Source organism: Pagrus pagrus (assembly GCF_965226575.1).
Source record: "Pagrus pagrus genome assembly, chromosome: 6".
In the NCBI taxonomy this organism is placed as follows: domain Eukaryota; kingdom Metazoa; phylum Chordata; class Actinopteri; order Spariformes; family Sparidae; genus Pagrus; species Pagrus pagrus.
The window spans coordinates 28,269,437-28,290,880 of record NC_140190.1 but is presented as its reverse complement, the minus strand read 5'-3'; the positions used below and the strand labels follow the sequence as shown (position 1 = coordinate 28,290,880).

The window sequence follows — 21,444 nt, the reverse complement described above, 5'->3', positions numbered from 1 at the left end:
CCGGCAGAAGTTAAATAACTGAGTCTATGAATCATGTGACATAACTGTGTTTTTAAACGTTTGCGACACATGCAGACATTGTGTATTCCTCCTCAGATCGTACACCATATTTATTGAATCTTACAGTAGTTCATAACAATATAAACATATTAAAATCATCATATCTTTTTTTTACAGTCAGTCTTCCACATAAAATATGTACAGTCAAATTATTAACATGCCAACATTTCAAATATGTACAACTTTAGTCTCACATGTGAGCGCACTTGTGGCATTCTTTTAATCAATTCACGTTTTTGCTGAAACAAAAATATTTCCAGAATCACTTGGAGCTTCATTTACACATGTACAGAAAGTATCTCTGCTCCTGTGAATGCAGTTAAAAATATTTACCTTAGATCTTTGTCATCTGATGATTGGAGAAGAAAAATACCTTTTGGGAAGTGATATTAAATACATTTCCACGTTACTGAATATCTGAACTGTTTCTTGACATTTCTCCGCTCGTTAAAAAAGCAACAAACTGATGTGAGGCAGTTTTATATCAAAACAACAGGCTGAAACCGCGATCACTCATTGTAACAGTTAAATAAACGTATTATTTCGATCAACTCAGTAGATTATTTCTCTTTTTCCTCTCTCTCTGCTGGTCTCAGGATTCAGAGCTCGAGGGACCATGTTCTCCATTAACTGGAATGTCAGTGTGAAAATCAAACAAGTGCCTGTTCAGGAAAAAGCAACATTTTCTAGACCAAAGTCTCCCTTTAAGCCTCTACTGTCGGCTCTGTTCTCACACGACTATCTGTCACTCCCTTTAAAAACCCAACCGAGCAGCAGTTCCACCATTTTCAGGGGATTTTTGTCACCAAAACATCAAGAAACTTTGTGACCTGTGGCCACTGCATCACCTGATCCTGGTGAGTGAAACGTAACTGACAGACATGATACCTGTCATCACAGTCCAGTGACACAACGATGTACAGGCTCTCCAATTCTGGGGATATTTATATTACAAGATAGGTTTAAGGATAACAGGCTCCTTAAAGGTGTCATTTGTGGCAAAAAAATGGCAAGAAGTTGGCTCCGAAACTCTGGGCAGAGCTGTTATTCTAACTGATGAAAGTCAACATTTTATAGTTTGGTAGATGTTTTTTTTTTGTTAAAGCTGCTGAAAGCGTCATCGTTTAGCTAACTTCCTGTCTGTTTGCTGTTAGGAATCCGTTCCCTCCTCTCGATGTCACCACACTTGCACGACTCCTTTCTTTTTTTCTTTTGAGGCAGCTCTCTTTGCCTCTTTCTCTAGTTCAAGCCTTTTTCATTTCATGGCCCGTTTGGTAGTATAAGGGCCCGTGTCCACATTGTGTTTTTTTCAGGCAGAAAAGCGCTGGCTGTGCTCTCAGGGGTGAAAAGAGAGAAAAAAAACGCTGCATGTACGTCTTGTCTCTATGGCAACAATATCTTGACAACCTGCCACTGTACGATCCACACCGCCTCTCTGCAGTTTACTATCCGTTTGTTCTTTATTTAATATCGGGACCTTGGAGCAAGGAGGATGTGGGTGCATGACATGATTCATAGGAGACAAAATACAGTAAATATTCTCACCGAGGCCAGGAAAAAGAAAAAGAGCCACGGTGATGTCATCAGCACCTGTCTGAAAAACTGAGAGACTTCCAACTTGGAGCGGCCGCACAAACAAGGCGGCGCGCTCTGGAAAAAGACACTGGGTGCTGTGCCTTTTCTCCGCTCACTCCTCATTGGAAACGATTAAAAAAAGACGCTGGCTTTCTGAAATAACTCTATGTGGACACAGGACCTAAGCCTTCGTCGGGAGCGCTGGAGTTGGTATGGTAGCTTTCCCTGTTTCAGGGATCCTGCTCTCTGCCTGTTCCCTGAGCAGACAGGACCGCCTCTTTATGGAGTTCTCTGTCCTGATTGGATAAAGTGGGCAGGGATAGCAGAAAATTAATTTTCTCTTTACATGAGCAGGGGGAGGAGAGATATGAGTTACCTACCAAACACTCTCAAACAGTTTTAGTGTTCAGTTCAGAAATGTAAGACTTATTTTAAACAGAAAATAACGCTTACAGCTGCTTTAACATGTTTAGCTCTGGCTGCTTGTGTGGAGTCTTATAGTGACTCTGATACAACAGATGCCTTGTCAATACTGATACGGATATTTTTTCAAAACACACTCTACACCTTTTATGCCAAAGGGGAAAAAGTTCACTGTGCATGCTCAGAATCATCCTCTCTGGTATTTTTGATGCATCAGTGACTTTACTGCCACCCACCGGCCGGCATACGAGGTTCAGCGTTTGTAATCGTTTTTGCCGTCTCGTGTGTACGGAGATATTTTGTAAAATGAAGGTTTTGTAGACAGGGTTTTTTTTTAACTGAGTGGAAAAATATCCTTATTAGTTTGGACAAGGCCTTAGATAAGCTGAAAGTTGCAGGTTTATATTGTTTTACTGGACATTGATGCTATGAGCCCTGAACGCATGTTGAACTGATGGAGAAAAAAAATACAGACTTCTCCTTTAACTGATATTGTGAAAAGATAAAAGAGCAGAGTGTGACGTCTGATTCTGAAAGCAGCTCGTCCTCCTTCCTCGTTAGAGTTTGTTTCTCTCCGTCACAGCTGTCTTCTGATCCACGTGATGTTCTGCTGAAGTCCAGACCGTGTCAGCATGAGATTAGCTGCTCAGGTGAAGTCAGATTAAGGTTTGTGTTTTTGGCGGCGGCTCCAGTTTCCTTGACAACGCGGTGAGGATGAGGTTGAATTTGCTGTAGCGATCTGACTGGTTGACTGAAGCTCCGCGGCTCCCCCACAGCAGCCGCAGCTGAAAGTCTGTTCTGAACACCTCCAGCAGCTCGTCGTCGCACTGGAACTCTGAAGTAGAAACACATGAAACGACTTTAAGATCCTGAGAAACATTTAATGACGATGGAGAAAAAGACGATGAGAAGGAATTTATTTGTCTGTACCTTGTAAGATCTTCTGTGCGTTGGCCGTGTAGCTTGGCGCACGGTGTGCGACGTCGCGTGCGGCCTCCAGGTGGCGCAGCATTATGTCACAGCCCTGGTCGCTGGTCTCCCAGAGCTCCGCCCCCTCTGGAGTGACTGATGGACGCTCCATTAAAGTAAGGAGGGGCAGCAGGAGGGGGACGCAGATCCCCGGAGGAGAGGACGCTGCAGGAGGAGGAGGAGGAGGAAGGTGAGTGCATTTGGAGCAGAAAGGTTTTTTTAATATAAAATATGATCTATAGGATCTGTTATAATTCTTATTTTATTAAGTTCACCTCATTATCTGTGTGTGTTTGTGTGTGTGTGTAGGTGTGTTTGAATGTGTATGTGTGTGTGTGTGTGTGTGTGTGTGTGTGTGTGTGTGTTCAGTACCTGTGCCCTCGTACAGATTCTTGTAGAAAGGTTTGAGTGTTTTCTCGTAGCTGATGGCGGTCTGTGTGTAGTTCCTTCGTAGAGTCGTCCATGTTTCCTCCAAACGACTGATCTGCAGAGAGATCGACAGAAATCAACTCTAATCCACACAACTACCTTATTGAATGTCTAGGTAACTTTTCTTTTCCGTCACTAAGACTCTTTATTTTGCTGTTTTATTACCTGTCCAATGTGACTTTATTGTAAACTAACTACAGCGCTGTGGCGTCTCTACTTTGTAACCATTTACTACGAGCTGAGCCGAGTAGAAACCAGGTCTGTTTTAGCTCCACTTCCGTTACTTTATAATGTTTACAAGGTGCATCATTTGAAGGTAGGTTAGCTCAATTTATGTGAATCATTAACATTAAAACACCCTCTGCTCCTGTCGAGTGGACACACTGGTAAACCAACAGGCACAATTGGCACACATGTTATCTACTCAGTAACACCATTAACTAACCTGTGATGAGGTGTGTGTGTGTGTGTGTGTGTGTGTGTGGTGTGTTACCTGTGGCAGGTCCAGAGCTTTCATCAGGGCTGTGAAAGCGAACAGGTCGCCCACCGTGTCCTTCAGCTCCAACGCCACCAGAATGATGCGGTTCAAGGTGGACGCCCGCTCCTCCACACTGCCCGTGCATCCCAGAATATCCACGGCAACGCCTATCGCCATGGTGTGGTGCCTGGGAGATGGAAGATAGGTTGATTATTAGCACCAGCCAACGGCAATTTGACGTCTGTGTCTGTTTCTGTCTCTAATCTGATCGTTCGGAGGCTGTCTGGTCACAGGACAGAAGTGACTCTCTGAATGGGGATTTATTCTCGTTACAGGACCGCCTCAAACCGGACAGTACCATGAATCAGCAGGTATGAGTCACCACTGAGGTCATCCCAAATTTTTGTTTTTGTGCAGGCTGGTGTATCAGCTGTGGTTGAATAAAGACATGTTAGAGGTCTGAAGAGCTGATGGTTCCCAGGATTTCACAAGAAAAAACAAAAATTACAACATCTTTGTGGAACACAAATGTCTTTGCGACAGTGTTAGCAACAGTGGAAACATTCGGAGAGGAGAATTGAAAAGTTGTCTATTTCCACTGTAAGTGGCAGTAAGATTGTGTGTGTGAAGCTAACCTTTCCATCAGGTCCAGCCTCAGCTGTCGACCGTGCGGCAGCGTCACCAGCTCCAGACCGGAGGACACGCCCATCCGACCTTTAAGCTCTGGAGTCACTCCGAGTATCCTAGCAACCTGGAGGGGACGATGTTTACAAGAGGCTGTCAGTTACATTTAGTTGTTTTTATCTTCCTCTCTTATTCTGTCTGCTGTGTGTTTGGATACCTGGCAGTCGGCCATCAGCAGATGTCTGGCTATACTGTGGTGATTGTGGCTGAGCAGCAGCTCCTTCGCTCTCTTCAGCACCACCATCTCCAGCGGTTTGTTTTCCGGCGGCAGAAGTCGAGATCCGAACTCTGCTGGCCGGAACGTCGACTCCGTCTCTACGACTGGCCGCTGGAAACTGCTCCTCTCTTTCTCCCTCCACTTGTCTTCCTCCTCCTCCTCTTCCTCGCTGGTGTTCTCTAAGGCGGCGATGGCGTGATGGTAGGAGCTTCTGTCCAGTCCTCTCCTCGCTCCTGCCTCCTTCACCCCCCCCATCTCCTCCCCCTCTCTCCTCAGTCTCTCCACGTAGCTGCAGAGCGTAGGCTGAAGTCCGAGGATGTCATCTGGGAGGGAGTTCGGTGAATCTGATTCCTCCCACTCGAGCGGGCTGCAGGACCTCAGGTCTGCGGGGCTCGGCTGCAGGCGCTCAGTCCGTCCTGTTGCCTCTGAATCGAGACACGGAACCAGTTCAGCCGGTGAAACTACAGAGCTGGAGGAGCTGAGAGAGTCTGCAGGCAGGAGCTGATGCTGGAACTTCAGGGGTTTGACTGGAGGTACTGGAGGGCCTGTGGTGGCTGAGGAGCAACAACCACATCCATTTACTTAAAGTCACAGCATTAATAGTTACATACTTCTAACTGCTTAACTTCTTTTATGTATTGAAGTGAGTGCATTCACAGATATTACTGCAAATGTGCCCCCAACAGTCCATATAATAATAACAATAATAATAATAATAATAATAATAATAATAATAATAATAATACAGTAATTCAAATAGAATATGAGCACACAGATCAAGTAAAAGGAAATGTTTATGTTAATAAGGACAATCAGTACTACACAGGTTAATTCAACTGGGTTGAAAGCAGCTTGTAAACCTAATTAAAATGAAAAAGCCAAGGAACTTCAGTCTGAAGGTTTCTTTTAAACTGAGGTGGCATAAATACAAATCTTGTCAAAATTCTGAATTAACAGTGATAGAATGTAACTGAGTATAACTTATTACTGCAATGAAGTACAAATTGGAGCTTTATTAAATTGGAGTATTTTCTGCTACTTTATACTTCCACTCCACTCATTTTTTGGGCTGAGTGATATGGCCTCTGAATAGTATTATTTATTTATATCCATATTTTGAATCTGCTCCAAAGCATCCACTTCCTAGTTGCTGGGACTAGTGGAGTAATGATTTATTGATGTATAAAATGCTTCTGGTAAAGCTCTATGTGACATTATAAGTGCCCAGAAGAAAAAAAAGAAAAGAAACAGCAAAGAAAAACAGCAGAGTGAATGAATGAATGAATGAATGAATGAATGAATGAGTTTTTATTTTCGAACATGTATATATAGAAATAAATGTATGTAACTATTTGTACATACAAAAGAAAGAAAGAAAAAAGAAATTAAAAAAGTAAAATAAAATAAAGAGCTAAGACATAACAAAACACCGCACATTGTTCGAAAATAACATTTCATGTGAATACATTTCATGAAAGACAAAGTTACCTCCACTGCTCCATGTAGAACCAGGAGATTCCCCACATGTGGAGTCTAGCGGGGTCACAGTTAGCCGGGGGGAGGTGGAGGAGGAGTCTGTGAGGCTGGAGGAGCTGGAGGGGAGAACCAGTGGCTGAAGGCAGGGGGAGCGAGGCAGTCGAGCCAGCGGCACCTTGCTGGGTTTGGGAGGCGGTTTAGGACACAGCTGGCTGTCAGAGCCCCGGATGGCCTGGCCTGAAAACACATGAACAAAACATGTCATAAGAAACACCTATGTACACCTTCCAAAAGACAATTTTGCAGGACGCCTTATACCACACATCTATAGTAGAATGTGTATTTATTATTTAGACAGAGGCCTCGTCTTGTTAACCTGAAATAACTGCTGGGAGGCATGGCCAAGATGGCTGCCGGGTGACTAGACTTGCAAAACAAGCCCTCACACACGGCGGACAGTCGGCACTGGACAGTCCTTGTCAGAGGCTTTTTGGCTGATTTAGCATGAAGAATTGGCAGCGGCTCATCGGTGAGAGAATCACTCTGATTGGCTGTTCAGGTAATTGGATCAGTGCAGAAAAGAGGAAAGGGAGAAAGAACGGGAAAGCCTCCTGAGTCTGTTGCTGTGGTATCAGTGATTTTACACCTATGTGCCGGGGTTTCTCCTTATTTTTCTCCTTTGCCTCTTCTTGATATTATTCTTGATTAGAAGCGGCCATGTTAGTGAGAATGGTGTCAAAAATGCTGCTTAATCATTACAGCGGTTTGTGTATCCCCAAAGAGGTATTTCCTTTCACACAGACAGTATCTTCACTGAAATATTGTGTTTTTATTGTGTGAATTTTCATAGAAATGTTATAAATACTCAGTTTAATACTATATTGTAGCCTGTATTTCTATATTATGTAGTTTAGAAAATATTAAGATCCAAGACAAAACTGACAGAATCGTGGGACTGAGAGAAAAGATGCAATCACCAAGTCTAACTTGCACAAACCTCAGACAGATAAAGGCTCAATGGTCTACTGACCTGCCAGAAGCTCTGCGGATCTCCGTGGGACAGAGGGGCTCAGCGCTGGCTCACTGCCCGTCCGAAAGACTGGAGACTTGGGGTTAGGACTCGGGAGCAGAGGGTCAGGAGGCTGCTGGGGCTGAGGTTTGGATCCTGAAGAGACGACAGTAGATAACAGAAAACAAAGAGGACAAGTAAAGGTCACAGAGAGAAGAGAGCAGAGTAAAGAAAAAAAGGTGCGCAACCCGAGAAGAACACATAAAACAATACACAAAAAGCAGAAGACAAGAGGGACGGGCAGAAACCACATTTTTCTTTTTAGATTTTAATTTAAAGAAAAAAAAAGGCTTCAGTGTTCTTCAAACAGAGAAGCCTTGTATACAGCAGTTCAAAACAATTACCCTGCTGCCTGCGTGCCAGGAGTGATACATAATGAATCACACTAAGCGGTACACACCTTAGAACAAAACAAGTTTTGTGTAGAACAACTTGCTACCTTAGTTTTACACCTCTGAACACCTGGCCAACCGCTGCATAATATGGGATTAGATTTTTGGATGGTTGTAAAAATGAGCATTTCCCTCATTAGAAAAGGGTTTCAGGAGCTGTTACAAGAGTCTCACATTCACTGACCGAGAGGCAGGTAGCTTTCTGATTGGTGCGCCTTAAGCGGGCGTCGTCTCTCTTGGACCTGATTGAGACTTGCTGGTTGGCTGCCGCAGCGATCCTTCATCCTGAGTAAAAAGAGAGGACGGAAATTTAATATCGATAAATATATTGAAGATACAAAAATGCATGAAGGAGAAAAAAAAAAATCAAACCTGTTACAAATAGTAATCAAAATGTTGAGACTGAAAGAATAAAAAGTACCAAAGAAAGAAAGAAGCCCTCTGCAGACCAGGACTGTTCTCAGTTTTGATTCTCCTTTATCTCACAAAGCCTCTTCTCCTTCCCTCTTTTCTTCTCTGTCTCTTTGTTCTGGTCCACTCTGGACCACATATTTATCTTTCCTCGCTCCCGCTCTGCCTCTTTACTCAGACAGATATGGACTCCATACATTATGCTCCATGTGCAGCATGAAATTACACACGTCTGTTCTTGAAGCAGAAAAGTCATACACCATGTCTTTATTTATAGAGGCCTTAATGTTACATATGGAACATATCTGTATATAGTGTACAGCCTACTGCCTGGATGATGAATGTTAACAGCTCGAGGCCACATGTTAAAAGCTTAAAAGCAGGAAGGGATTAAAAGGTGATTTAAGTCTTTCAGAGTGCGAGAGAAACAGAAACAAAGAGAGAGGCTGACAGAGTAAAGGTGAGTCTTCATTATTTTAATTACAGCAGACAGCATGTTATTTGGTCTGTGGCCCACTACCCACTTTCAGTAATAGGCTTGTGTCGCTTGGAGCTAAAAAATACAACAGGTCTTTGTCAAATCGAACAAATTACACATACTCAATATGTGATTGTCTAGAAACAACAAACACACACATTACTCCGGCCACTGAGGAATATTGGTGCTTTTGCGTCATTCAGTGTTTGTGTCGGTTTCTAGTTGTGTACCAACCTGAGCTGGCTGCCTCGGCCCACGCCGTTGTCCCGGCAGTGTGTGCTGTCATGCGCGCCGCGTGTGTTGTCATGTGTGTGTCCGTTGGTAATGTTGAGGCTGAGGCGTTTCTGACTGCGCCTCTCCTGCGCCATCAGCCGATCTCGATGATTGTTGGACAGCCCGTACTTTTCTTCCAAGCAGCGTAGTGGCAGCGCTCTGTTAATTGGCTGGAAGATGATGGCTCCGACCACCTTAGAGGCACAGGTAGAAGAAGAGATGAAACAAACCATAGTAAAGTATTACCTGGGGACCTGTGACGGTGAGAATCTGCCACACCTGTAATTTGTAAGGTATAAATTCAACCGCAAATGACCTACCGCATTTCCCCAAATATAGAGGTTGTGTAATCAAGTCCCCTGTGAATCGGCATCTCTGTGATTTGGGGTTGTATTTTTTTTTCAACATCTATTTTCTGTTGTCAGACAACTGATCAAGTAAGAAATTTGATTGGAGCTTATTCTATGTTAACAGCAGTCAACAGCTGTTCTGTGCGATCGGCCATACTGATGTTTAAAATCAGTGACAGGGAAGGTTAGAAGCATTATCCTCATATCATATCATATACCACTTATAGCATCATATCAGTGAGCTGCAAATGTGTATTTATGCTTTTAACACAAGCAGAAAGTGAGCAACTATAAACTGTATTGATAATGTGGCTACTGAAGAACAGATGCTCCACTTCTACAACATTGATGTTAAGCAATGCAAATAGGAATTATTAAACATTGCCAGTACAATAAAGGATATAACACTTACAAACTGTGTACTTGCTGAGTTAAGGAACAAATTAACATCAGCTAGGAACACATTTTGGATGGCATTTGACATAGAGTCCAACAGCAGAGGAAGGCCACCAATGGATCCATGGAGATGATTTTCATAAAAATAAACAAAGAAAACAAAATCTGACTGAACCCACCTGGGAGACAGGTTTTCTGTTGCCGACATAGTATCGGATAAGTGCAGGAACATTGTCAAACCCTTCCCTTTCCAGCCGGTACTCGACTCTGGTGTAGGCTTCGTTCAACATCACTACCTGAAGGAGAAATGTATGAAATCAAGTTATTCATCAGTTATCACATATCACCACGTTGGTGTTGTTCCTACAACATTGACATTAGTATTGCTCCAGGACCATCATTGACCAATCACGTTAGTCTAATGTCATGGCCTTGCAACCATAAAAATGCACACAAATGCGAGAAGTTATCCTTTCCAACATGTGGTTTACTTTGTAAAAGGGATCTAATTAAACCCAAACCATGATATCGTTACACTGGTACAAGCTGACACACACACACACACACACACACACACACACACTCCTTTTACAAGGCATAATCTAAAGAGAAAAAAACTAATGTTTCTAAAAGAAAGTGCGACATTTAATGTTTTCTGTTGCTGCTCTTTGCTACTAGCCAAGAAAAGTTGATTCTTCATAGCATAAAGTCTTCTTATATTCATTTTAATAAAGAAAGAAAATTGATTTGATGTCTACGAACTCACACATGGTCTTACCTTTTTGTTGATTTTAAAGTGCTGTGCTGCATTTCGCCATTGGGAGGTCAGAACATAACTTCCTGGACTGGACAGCGAATCACGGATCAGGAAATCCCCGTCACGCTGCACCAAGTTTTCTGCAACCTGGAACAATAGAGAGGATTATATATGGGCACACACACACACACACACACACACACACACACGCACGCACACGCACACGCACACGCACACGCACACACGCACACACGCACACAGGCACATCGTGTTTGTTTATAGTCCAAACATTTAATTAAATGGAATAATGGCTGGCTGTTACACTGCTACCTTCTTTATGAGCTCAGTGCTGTCTGGTTTGCAGCAGTTACGTAAGACATGAAGATATTTAAAGCCTCAACCTTTTACAGTATTTATCCAGCTAGGAGATCATCGGATAGATTTACATTCATGTTTTATCATTTATCCATGTATAATTTATTCATTTTAAACCCAAATAGATGGTACGAGAAAAAAGGGAGATTTTATAGTTTATACTTTAGGTCAGTGAGTTTTATCCATTTATCTGTTGTGTAACGTCACAAGATTTGGTCCAGAAAATACCCAGTAAATAGACCTTGAGCTTAAACAATTGGTCGATTAATTAACTAATCATAAGCGATTGTAATGAATGATTCATTGTTTTTTCTTTTTTAAAAGCAAAACATTTGTTGCATTTCAGATTCTAAAATGTGAAAATGTTCAGCTTACATGTGGCATTAATCTCAATATATTTGGGTTTTGGACTGTTGGTTAGGTTAGATGTCGGACTGATCAGATCCAGTATCCGATCAGTGGCTGCCGCTACTGACCCAATTCATGTAACAGATAGCGTGCTGAGGCCACTGATCCAAGTACAGATCCAGATTCCACAGTCTGATTGATTGATAATCAATCTCCCATTGCACCATTTGAATTTCTCTTATTGCTTGTGAATTCATGCATCAAAATCTACTTATTAGCCGTTGCTAATGCATGCTGAGCACTTTTTTTGTTTTTCAAAACATTAAATGAGTTGCCAAAGCGAACTGTTCTCCCACACCTGATGCAAGTGAATCCTGCCTGATGTACAGCTCAAGTAAATTGCTTTGGAATACATTTAAACGTTATGCAATTCTGTATATTTTTTGCTGTTTTAATTAACAAAAGTGAAGTCTGCTACAGCCTCATATAACCTTACACATAATACAAACAAGATTCAAGAAAAAATAACTCTTAACAGTATCAGTATTGTTATCAGCAGATGGATCAGGAGTACATCATAATGTGTATTCTCACTATTACTACGGACAAAATTAACAATCGATGATGAAAATGATCTTTAGTTGCAGCCCTCCATAAAAACGTTAAATCTTAAACAAGTCTAACTGCAAAACTAATTAACTTTTAGTAATTACAAACAGGAATAGATTATAAATATTAGGTTAAACAAAGCACTCACTTCACTGAATCAATACACAGTTAAACATAAGGCCATGTGACGCCATGAGGATGAAATGAATCTGAATGTTGTTGAGAGGTTAAATAATGAAATAAGCTGATGGTTTTCATTTTGTATGTATCACACTTGTGTTACATTTACTGCCTCTCCTCTCTGTCTTTCTCTCTCACACACAGGCACACACTCTCACAGTGACAGACTTTAATTAAGCAAGTGTTTGTATAGTATATAATGGTAGTTTAGTTTAGCTAAAGGAAGCAGCTTATTAAAAATGATTACATCTCAGAGCTGGCGTTTAGAGGGAACACACAGTGTCTCTCTCTGTCTCCCACACACACACACACACACACACACACACACACATGTGCACACTGACCTTACATACAACCTCAGCTACGCTGCTGAGGCCACTATTTAAGCTGTAATCTTTCTGTAAGCTGTGTGTGTGCAGTATGGCAGTCTAATAATACGTGATCTGGTTCAACAAGTTTTTAACCAGGCTTTTAAAGGGAGGGACTCATGACTCAGATTTGTGTGTGTGTGTGTGGGAACATGTGTGTGCGTTACCTGTCTTGGTATTGCTCCGTGGTACCACGCGTGGCTTCTCGGCTCCTCGGAGTCCGTCTTTAGCTCTTCCTCCAGCTCTCTGTGAAGTTTCTCTGACGGACAGTCCAGGATGAACTGATCTCTGGAGAACTGTGATAAAAATGATACAAAAACAAGAGTTTAATACTGTGCCTGACCGACACCAGCGCGTTCATTTATGACAGCAAACTTCCTATACAGACCATTTTGCGCAGTCATTGACGTGTAGCAGACTCTTCAACCACAAGAGTGACAATAATCATAAAAGTTACAACAGTTCCTGATTCCCTTAAACAAACAGGGATGAGGTCAAAGCTCAAAGGCACGGCTATTACAAATATTATCCTTCCAGAGTGACCATTGTAAATTAAAAGAAATGTAAGGAAAAATAGTGAGTGCATGGAGGAAAAGCTGAGAAAAGAGTGAGATTGAAAGTACACATCAGGGCTGATGTCACTGCTTGAGGAAATGAAGCCTTTGTGCTTCTTCATGATGTAGCACAGTGGTTTCCAACCTTCTGTTTTGTCTAAATAGGCAAAATTATCTAGTATTTTTTTAACAATTACAACACATTTATAATGTTATGATGAAAATGACATCTATGAACAAAAAGTACTTTTTTTGTAGTGTTTTTGTCTTTACTCAGATTTATCTTGCAGCCCTCTGCGGTGCCCCAACCCTCAGGTTCTCCCGTCACTGACCACAGAGGAGCGACAACTAAACCGCAGGACTGTCAGATCTCAGTCACAAAGCTAATGCTAAAGCTACAGCTCATGTAGCATACTCTAATTTTATCACGTGTATTTTCTTATGATACCTCGTCATATAACTTCCGTATATCATGCATTTATTAGAACTGACACTTCCACTACTACTACTACCAATAACAGTAAACAATAGTAATAATAGCTCCATTTTTAACACAGATTCAATTAAAAATAAAATCTGAAATTGCTCCAATTATAATCAAAGTTGACACATTTAAAAACATGATAAGACACAATATATTTTACATAAAACAGGACATGAGGGCTTGATCGATTGAAAAGCTTTTTTAAGTGCCAACAACAGAAACACAAATCCTTCCTAAACAAGGAGCCACAAGACTTTTATGGACAAAAGTAAGTTTTAGTTATGTAGCCTAAAATTAATTATTTGCCTTGTAGGACTTCAAACATCACATCACTTCAAACAACATCTTTCAAGACTTTAATAAAACTAAATTGATTGAAGGTCGTTTAAAACAAGGAAAGTTAAGAAGTGAGGCCTTACGGCTGATGATGGAGAGAAACAGACAGGTGTATCTCATCCAGACACCCGACAGAGGAAATCACTGATCACTTAGTTAAATCCAAAAAGCAAACGCAGACAGTTTATAAAAAGAAAAAAGTGAAGGACGGACAGATCTGCTAACAACCTGACAGGATGCAGAGTCAGCACAAGCACCTGCATACCTTTAACACACACACACCCCCTAACACCTAAACACACACACACACTTACATGACAGCTGCTGGGTCTCTGCATCGCTTCCTCTTTCTCCATTCCTTAAATACACACTTCATAGCACACATTCACACACTTTCAAACACACACAGCTTCTTTTCTCTGACTTCCTCTGAAGCAACATGCTCACACACACGCACACACACTGTCTCGCTCTTTCTCTCTCTCACTGTCCCCTGTGATTTTCCTCTCGTGGCTTTTCACCTGGTGCCTCCTAATGTGATGTCATCAAACAGACGCCACCCAATTGCCCGGACCTGCCTTCATACACACCCTCACCTGATGTACACACACACACACACACACACACACGCACACACACTTATATGACGCAGACGCTTCTCTGAACTTTCACTGGAAGTTGACAGGTGAAACTTTTAGCTTAAGTTAGCTGCTAAAATCAGCTGCTCAGTGTAAAAAGACCTTTAAAAAGTGTCTGAGGACAGTGAATGTTAGAGCCTTGAAGACTCTCATGATCAACAGGGAAGAGCTCTCTGAAGAACACTTTGATCCAAACCTGCATGGTCTGACTGGTTTGACAGACACCGTGAGCTACAAGAGTACTTGCATTAACACACACACACACACACACACACACACACACACATGCAGGCACACAGGCACACTTATATGGAATTATTGAGCCATGAAAATGAAATTTGAAATATGTCCATAAGCGTCCCCATGAAACTGAAACCTTGTGCATCCTTTCATCTCTATACTGCTTGTTCTCTCTCTAAAGTCATTAGAATAGACCCTTGTGCCCTCAGCCTCCATGTCTCCATACATGACAGGAAATCAGCGTATCCTATTACAGCTCATACACAGAAAACAACAGAGCAGAACACAACAGGCTCTGTGTCCTAATGCACAGGCACTGATTTTGTTTGTTTCTGGTTCGAAACAGAAACACCACACCAACTAGTGCAGACTTGTGTCGTATGACTGTGTGCGTGCGTGCGTGTGTGTGTGTGTGTGTGTTCGTGCAGCAATGGAAAGTACTCGGGGCGGTAGAATTGACCTGTCATTGATTTTACTGTATAGAAATTAGATGCTGTACACAATATCATTGCCAAGTAGTTCGGCCATATTAAAAATCTGTTTTTTCTACTTTAAACAAACGACTTGATGGATAAAAACTATCTATTATCTCTGATTCTCTGATGAAAGCACTAATTGTATGTCGCTTTGGTTTAAACTGTCAGCTAAATGACAAAGAAAATCTGAATTAAATTATGTTTGTTGTCCTGTTGCTCCCCTTTTTCCCTTTCATTTTATGGATTCTTCAATGGCTGCGCCTCTGTAATCTTATGGTCATAGTATTATCTGTTCATTTATTTATTGCATTTAATCTGGAGAACGGAATATGAAAGAAAATTCGCTTTGCAGCAGGAAACAGAATAAAAATCCCAATCTTTTATCTTACATTTTTTTCTATTATCATTCAGCTTTTACCACTTCACTTTACCCACTTGGGTAATCATGCAGATTGATATCTAAACAAGAACATATTGCATCAGTGTCATCTGGAACACATTAATATCCATCCAAGTATCATTTTAGGCCGAGGGAGGCAAAAGATAAAGGCAGATGTACTTAAAAGTTTAGAAGGGGAAGATGTAGAGGTTGCATCACTATTATAAGTTTCATTTTGTGTCACACAGCAGTCTAGCTGCAGCACGTTACACACATTAGCGCACTACCTGGGCAGCATGTTTTTCCTGTTGCACCGGCATTACAGAACTAATTCAACTGTAGAACTGAAAACATAGGAGCTGGCAGCTGTATTAACTTCAGTTTATTTGGCTTGTGCTGGAGCTCTAGTAAACTAAAGATGCAATAATAAATGTTTTGATCATTGATTTAGCCATGTCTGTGATTACATTCATCACAACAGTCACAATAAAATGCTTTTATGCAGCCACACTGCCAACAGGAGCTGTGGAGAACAGGGATGCATGGAAGGGGGGATGAAGAGACACGTCAAAGGAGGGAGGGAATGGATCGTGTACATAAGGAAGGATGAGCAGAAGAGTGGAAGAGAACAGAGAGGGAGGACAAAGGGGTGGAGGGCGAGAGATGGAAGCAGAGGCCTCGGAGGGAGAAATAAGAAGAGATGGAGATGGATGATGGGAGTGTTTTTTTTATAGGTTGGCCTTTAATAAGACCCTGCAATATGATGTCATCGTCAGAGAGCAGCTGCATTTATATGTACAGTACCACCCTGTGAACATGGACCACAACACAGCAGTAGCAGTACAGAGGACTGCACTGACCTGCCTGACTTTCCAACATCCTTGTTTCCTTTCCTCTCTCACTTCTCCTCCTCTTCTTTTCTCAGCACTTACAATTTAAACGAGTTTATAGCTTCCTGATCGAGTCATAAAATCAGACACCTTCATAAGACGGTGAGCGATGGTGAAATATCTACCGTGACTCTGAGCACATGAGTTGTTGAACCAGTTGTTTATCTATGATCGCTGTGACGCCAAGAAGACAGTTTCCCTTTGATACTGACTGACAGAATGACTCATAGAATGAAGACAACTCAGGAGTGGAGGTTGAGTAGTAGGCCTAGTCCACACGTACACGGGTATTTTGGAAAATGGGGTTTTAAAACAAATAAAATCTGTCCAGACAAGTTTTTAGCACCATTTCAGAAACAATCTTCATCTTAAAAGGTGCAATATGTAAGAAATGGCCACCTCTCAAATTCATACTACAAACAACTAGAGGGCAGCATATTCCCAGAGCAACTGCTAACTGCTGCTAACTGTAGCTGCCGTTAGCTAGTAATCTAAAAACAATGGTTATGTGTGTACAAAAGGTCAAAATACAGAGAAAAAGCTACGTTTTGTGAAACCCACCGAGCCAAGGACTCTAGCATTTTAACCTCCATGGCGTAGCATCTGCACTACATAAGACACTCAGATAATGTAATAACAGTGCACTCGCCTTCACTACTTTTATTTTTTGTTTCTCTTCAACGTATAAAAAAAGCTGACATGCCATACAAAATAATTTCCTACTCTGCATTAAAGTGCTGCGGTTTTTAGACCATCATAAAACAAAGGGCATTGTTCAAATAGATTTCAACATTTTTCTGTGGATTACCTGGATTTTACACAAGAACAGAGAGGGTTTTTTTTTTTTAAACTCTTGAAAGGTTTTTGTGTGTCTGGGTGGAGATGACATGTGAGTTCAAACCCAGGTCTTTCTGTTGACAATCCAGTCTGAGCAGGCGGTGACCAATCAGACGCAGCGGACTACTCTGTAAGCTGCTTGTCCTTTGAGTTTGGTGAAGTGAAGAGAAATAACCTTATAGCATTATAACTCCGATTCCTCGTCATCTCACACACTAACGTACACATGCACATACTGGTTGACATTATAATCCTCATCTTACCCAAATCCTCCGCAGACTGTATGGATGTGAGAGATGACACCCCTGACCCACAGCTGATGTCCAACATCCATTTAATCTGATAGTGTGCTAGATGATAAATAACAAAAGAGCCTCACAGCTGGTAAAAATGGTATAACATGGGTAGAAGCTCAATTTAAATCAAGTTAACAGAAACCACAGCAGTATTTGTCCAGTAAGATATGTTTGTTGTTTTTGTTTGTTTTTGCAACAATTGCAAAAAAATACTTAAATCCACAATAAGCCTGTTACTGTATAGCATTGTCACATCATTTTCCAGGCATTTACTGATGTAATGATGTAAAAGGGGTTTCTAGAAGTGATGAACGTACAGAAAAAATCATCTAAATCTGCAGCTCCCCTCTACTTTATGGAGCTTTTCAAGTGAGTTTCAGCTCGTTGTTTATTTGTCCGTCCAACTTTACTGTTTTGATTCATTCTCACTGCTCTCATAGCATCATTTTGGCTGCAGCAGTCAGCTGTTTTCAATTCAAAACCCTCTGTACGTACTCAGCAGCAAACAGCAGACATACATAGCAACTAGCTGGTGTACTGAAACATTTTGCAGCTAAAGAGCAAGATATTTAAGAATAGTAGTAGAATATTGGATACAAACACAGCTCCTAATGAGAGATGATGATGCTCTGTAAATAAGGAACTGTTTGCTATGATCTTAAAAGGTTCACAACTTGTTTACAGTACATGGTCATCATCATCATCATCATTAAAATACCAACAGTTTGGTCTGCTTTTATCTGAGATTTCCTCTTATCTCTATCTGTCTCCTCCTTTCAGTTGCTGTCTCCCCTCTCCTTGTGCCACTTGATGTTTCTTGCCGTCTCTACCTCTGTGTTGTTTGCATCCATCCGGCTGTCAAATCAACTCATATGAAGTTTTGAAAAGTTGAAACATGAATGCAAACTGTCAGTGGAGCAGCCACAGAAAATACACCAAAGACAAAGGTAAAGAAAAACTCTGGGATGCTGCATAAATATTCAGAAACTTTTCATTATCTCCACCTTTAGATACCTATTTTAATACTGAGGCAATTCTTTTGAAATTTTTCAGTTCAGTGCAGTCTGACACTAACTGAGGGTGGGACTCAGAGTTTCTGTCTCTTACATTTATTTCCATGGACAGCTGAGGAAGGCTGATACTGTAAAAAGCTAATAACTCTCACAACACTCTTGTTTTTCTCATTTTTCTTTCTTGATCTCATTATCTTGGCTCCATAATCACAAGGTCCCACCTTTCCTGTTTACTCATAACTAAATAGATGCTTCTTCCTGTGTTTAGACCAGGAGGCATCTGACTGGTCAGTCTGGGACATCTACAGAGGGTTCATCATTAGTGCCATCTCTGAGATACTGCTGTATAGTGGGTATGTATGTGTGTGTCTGTCTCTCCACTAAATCTAGGATTTGATTTGGTTGTTTTTTGGGACCAGGCTCTCCCCGTGTTGACTGTTTTTACATTTTCTAAATTTTTTATTTAAACACTTGAAAAGCAGGTGTGAGGCCAGGAGGATGTTGATTTAAATTCCCAGACATGTAGAAGACCACTGCCAAAGGATGAACGAGAAGCACACACTTTTCCAAATATATGATTCCCAAAACAGTCCTTGACCCTGCCGCAAACAGCTGTGCAGGAAACAAATTTAACCTTTAACTATCCATTCAAATCGTTTTTCTGAATAAACCTGAGGTAGGAACAAGCCACACAGTTACAAAAGCATGTCTCATTTAATACTTAGGCATGTTGTTCATAAGCTTTAGAAAAATGTAAAAGGCATTATCATCTAGGAACCAACTATGCAAGCTCCCTCTAGTGGTACTCAGAGGAATCCCAGAAATATTTTTTGAAACTTAAAGTTAATTTAAAAAACACATAATACTGCTGAATTTTGAATAAAATACTTCAACAGAGTAGTTGTCTGTCTTAAAATATTTATGTCACTGTCAAATATTTGCATGTGCATCCATGATTAATTCCGAGCTAATCTCAAACTGTGATGGCAAGAAAGGTTCAAAAACACTACAAATGTTGCTCCAAATGGGAACTTTCAGGAAAACTATCAGGATCAGGCTTGTGGCCACTAGCACTCAGTGACGTTCATAGCACCTGCTAACATTAGCTGCAAATGGCGCATAAGAGTAAGGACATAAGACTCAACAACAGTCATAACAGCGTTACTTGGGGAGTCTAATATTTTCTGAGGTGATACACTGTATAAAAGTTGATCTAGTTTGTTAGGTAATGAGAACACTATATGGCCAAGAGCATGCAGACACCCCAGATTCTTCCACATTTTTTAAAAGTTTGGTGTGGACAGGCTTGACTGGACAGACTGCAGAGAGCCCTGACCTCAATCCAATCCAACACCTTTGTGGTGAACTGGAATGCCAACTGCGAGCCAAATCTAATAGCGTGGCTGACCTCATTAATGCTCTTGTGAATGGGAGCAAATCCCTTCAGCACAGGTTCCAAAATCTGGTGGAAAGCCTTCACAGAAGAGTGGAGGCTGCTGTAGCTGCATATTGATACATACAATTCTGGAATTACATGTTCAACAAGCACATAGAGGTGTTCAGATGTTCGTGGTTCAACACACTTTATGTAATTAACAAGGCTGAATCCGATCTGGTTGTTTCTGGACTTGGAGCAACTAATGAGCCTGGGAGATGAAGTTTGCTGTAGCTTTAGGTTTAGAGATTTATTTGAGATTTGGCACCAAAGAAAATGATGAAAATAAAAAAATAATGGAAAGGATTTACTCACAAAAGCAGTCCTGAAGGAAAGTTGGTGGGTTATTGACTGAAAGTGCTTGATGTGCTAAGAGCATGCTCTCAGTAAATTCATTTTCATCATACAAAAAGAGAAAAAGAAGCTTATAATGCAACAAAAGACAGTACAGTGTATTTGTGTGTTACAGATACAGTATGTCCCACTGGGAACATATGTAATCTGCATGTATACATTTACTGTGCTGCTAAGCTTTGGATAAATATGACATACTGTGCAACATATATACATTCTGCTAAATCTCCTATGCTCTGTCTGTTGATAACTCTTATACTATGGTTAGATTTTTAAACCAGGTCAACAGAGTCTTTCACGACTGAGAATATAAGTTAGTTTTGAGGCACAAAAACCAGAAGCCGGCTCTCTTTGGTTAAATGGCATCCTCCCAAACAGACAGATGGAGGAGAAAAGGGAAAAGAGAATGGAATAAAACCCCGGGCTCTTTGGAATCAAAAGTACAGACATGGGGAAGACACAGATAGAGAGATAAAGAGATGAAGGATGGTGGAGAGGCAGCGCTCGAGGGAAGCAATTGTTGAGAGCAATTGTAGAGCAGGAGAGGATGATAGGAAAGCAACACGGGTGGTACACTGATAACACATGCAGATGACAAGTTCAAGTCCCATCAGAGACACCCATTATAACAGACTGACACTCTCCGTAGAAGAACCAATACCACACCCATACTCGCTGACAGTCCCAGTGACAGTGAGCCTTTGAGGACTTCGGTGGTTCATGTGAATTGTATGAAGTTAACACGCTGATCATGAGAAAGGAGGAGAAAGTTTGCTCTGAATTCATTGTTTTGAAAATGCTCACACACACACGGTTTGTTTATTTGTCCTGGAACTAGATGTTGAAATTTCCATTTTTCTGAGAACTTTAAGTGCTTTTCATCCAATTCATAATGTTCATTAAAGTGAATATGTGTATATGATTGAAAGCTCCAGAACAGCTACTTGATGGGTCTTGTGGTGCTGTGGAGATAAATCCTCATTTTTTTCTGTTATCCACAACATTAATAGTCTTCAATTTTCTTCCCATTTGTTTGGCAATCAGGTTGTGTTCTGACAATGTTTTAGTCTAATAGGTGCATTTTTACATTTTAGTTCTGATATTGTTTCCTTTATTAATGTCTCTGAATGGGAATAAGTGATAAAAAAAAGGTTTAAATCTAAAATCAAATTGAATTGTGAACTTAGAAGCAGAA

The 21,444-nt window shown here is 41.1% G+C and overlaps 1 protein-coding gene across 4 annotated transcripts in view; it reads right to left on the bottom strand.

Annotated features, from left to right (window-relative positions):
- Positions 1-85: 85 nt before the first annotated feature.
- bcar3 (BCAR3 adaptor protein, NSP family member) overlaps positions 86-21,444 on the bottom strand; it is an 82,114-nt gene continuing 60,755 nt past the window's right edge. For all 4 annotated transcript variants that reach the window (XM_084355397.1, XM_084355399.1, XM_084355400.1 and 1 more), the window contains 13 exons: positions 12,485-12,613; positions 10,459-10,584; positions 9,860-9,976; positions 8,896-9,128; positions 7,957-8,057; positions 7,342-7,476; positions 6,324-6,548; positions 4,776-5,389; positions 4,570-4,685; positions 3,950-4,121; positions 3,400-3,511; positions 2,989-3,192; positions 86-2,893 (listed from right to left, as the gene is read on the bottom strand). In XM_084355397.1, coding sequence (XP_084211523.1) covers positions 2,715-2,893; positions 2,989-3,192; positions 3,400-3,511; positions 3,950-4,121; positions 4,570-4,685; positions 4,776-5,389; positions 6,324-6,548; positions 7,342-7,476; positions 7,957-8,057; positions 8,896-9,128; positions 9,860-9,976; positions 10,459-10,584; positions 12,485-12,613 — 2,463 coding nt within the window. In that variant the 3' untranslated portion in view covers positions 86-2,714. The remainder of the gene's footprint in view (positions 2,894-2,988; positions 3,193-3,399; positions 3,512-3,949; positions 4,122-4,569; positions 4,686-4,775; positions 5,390-6,323; positions 6,549-7,341; positions 7,477-7,956; positions 8,058-8,895; positions 9,129-9,859; positions 9,977-10,458; positions 10,585-12,484; positions 12,614-21,444) is intronic.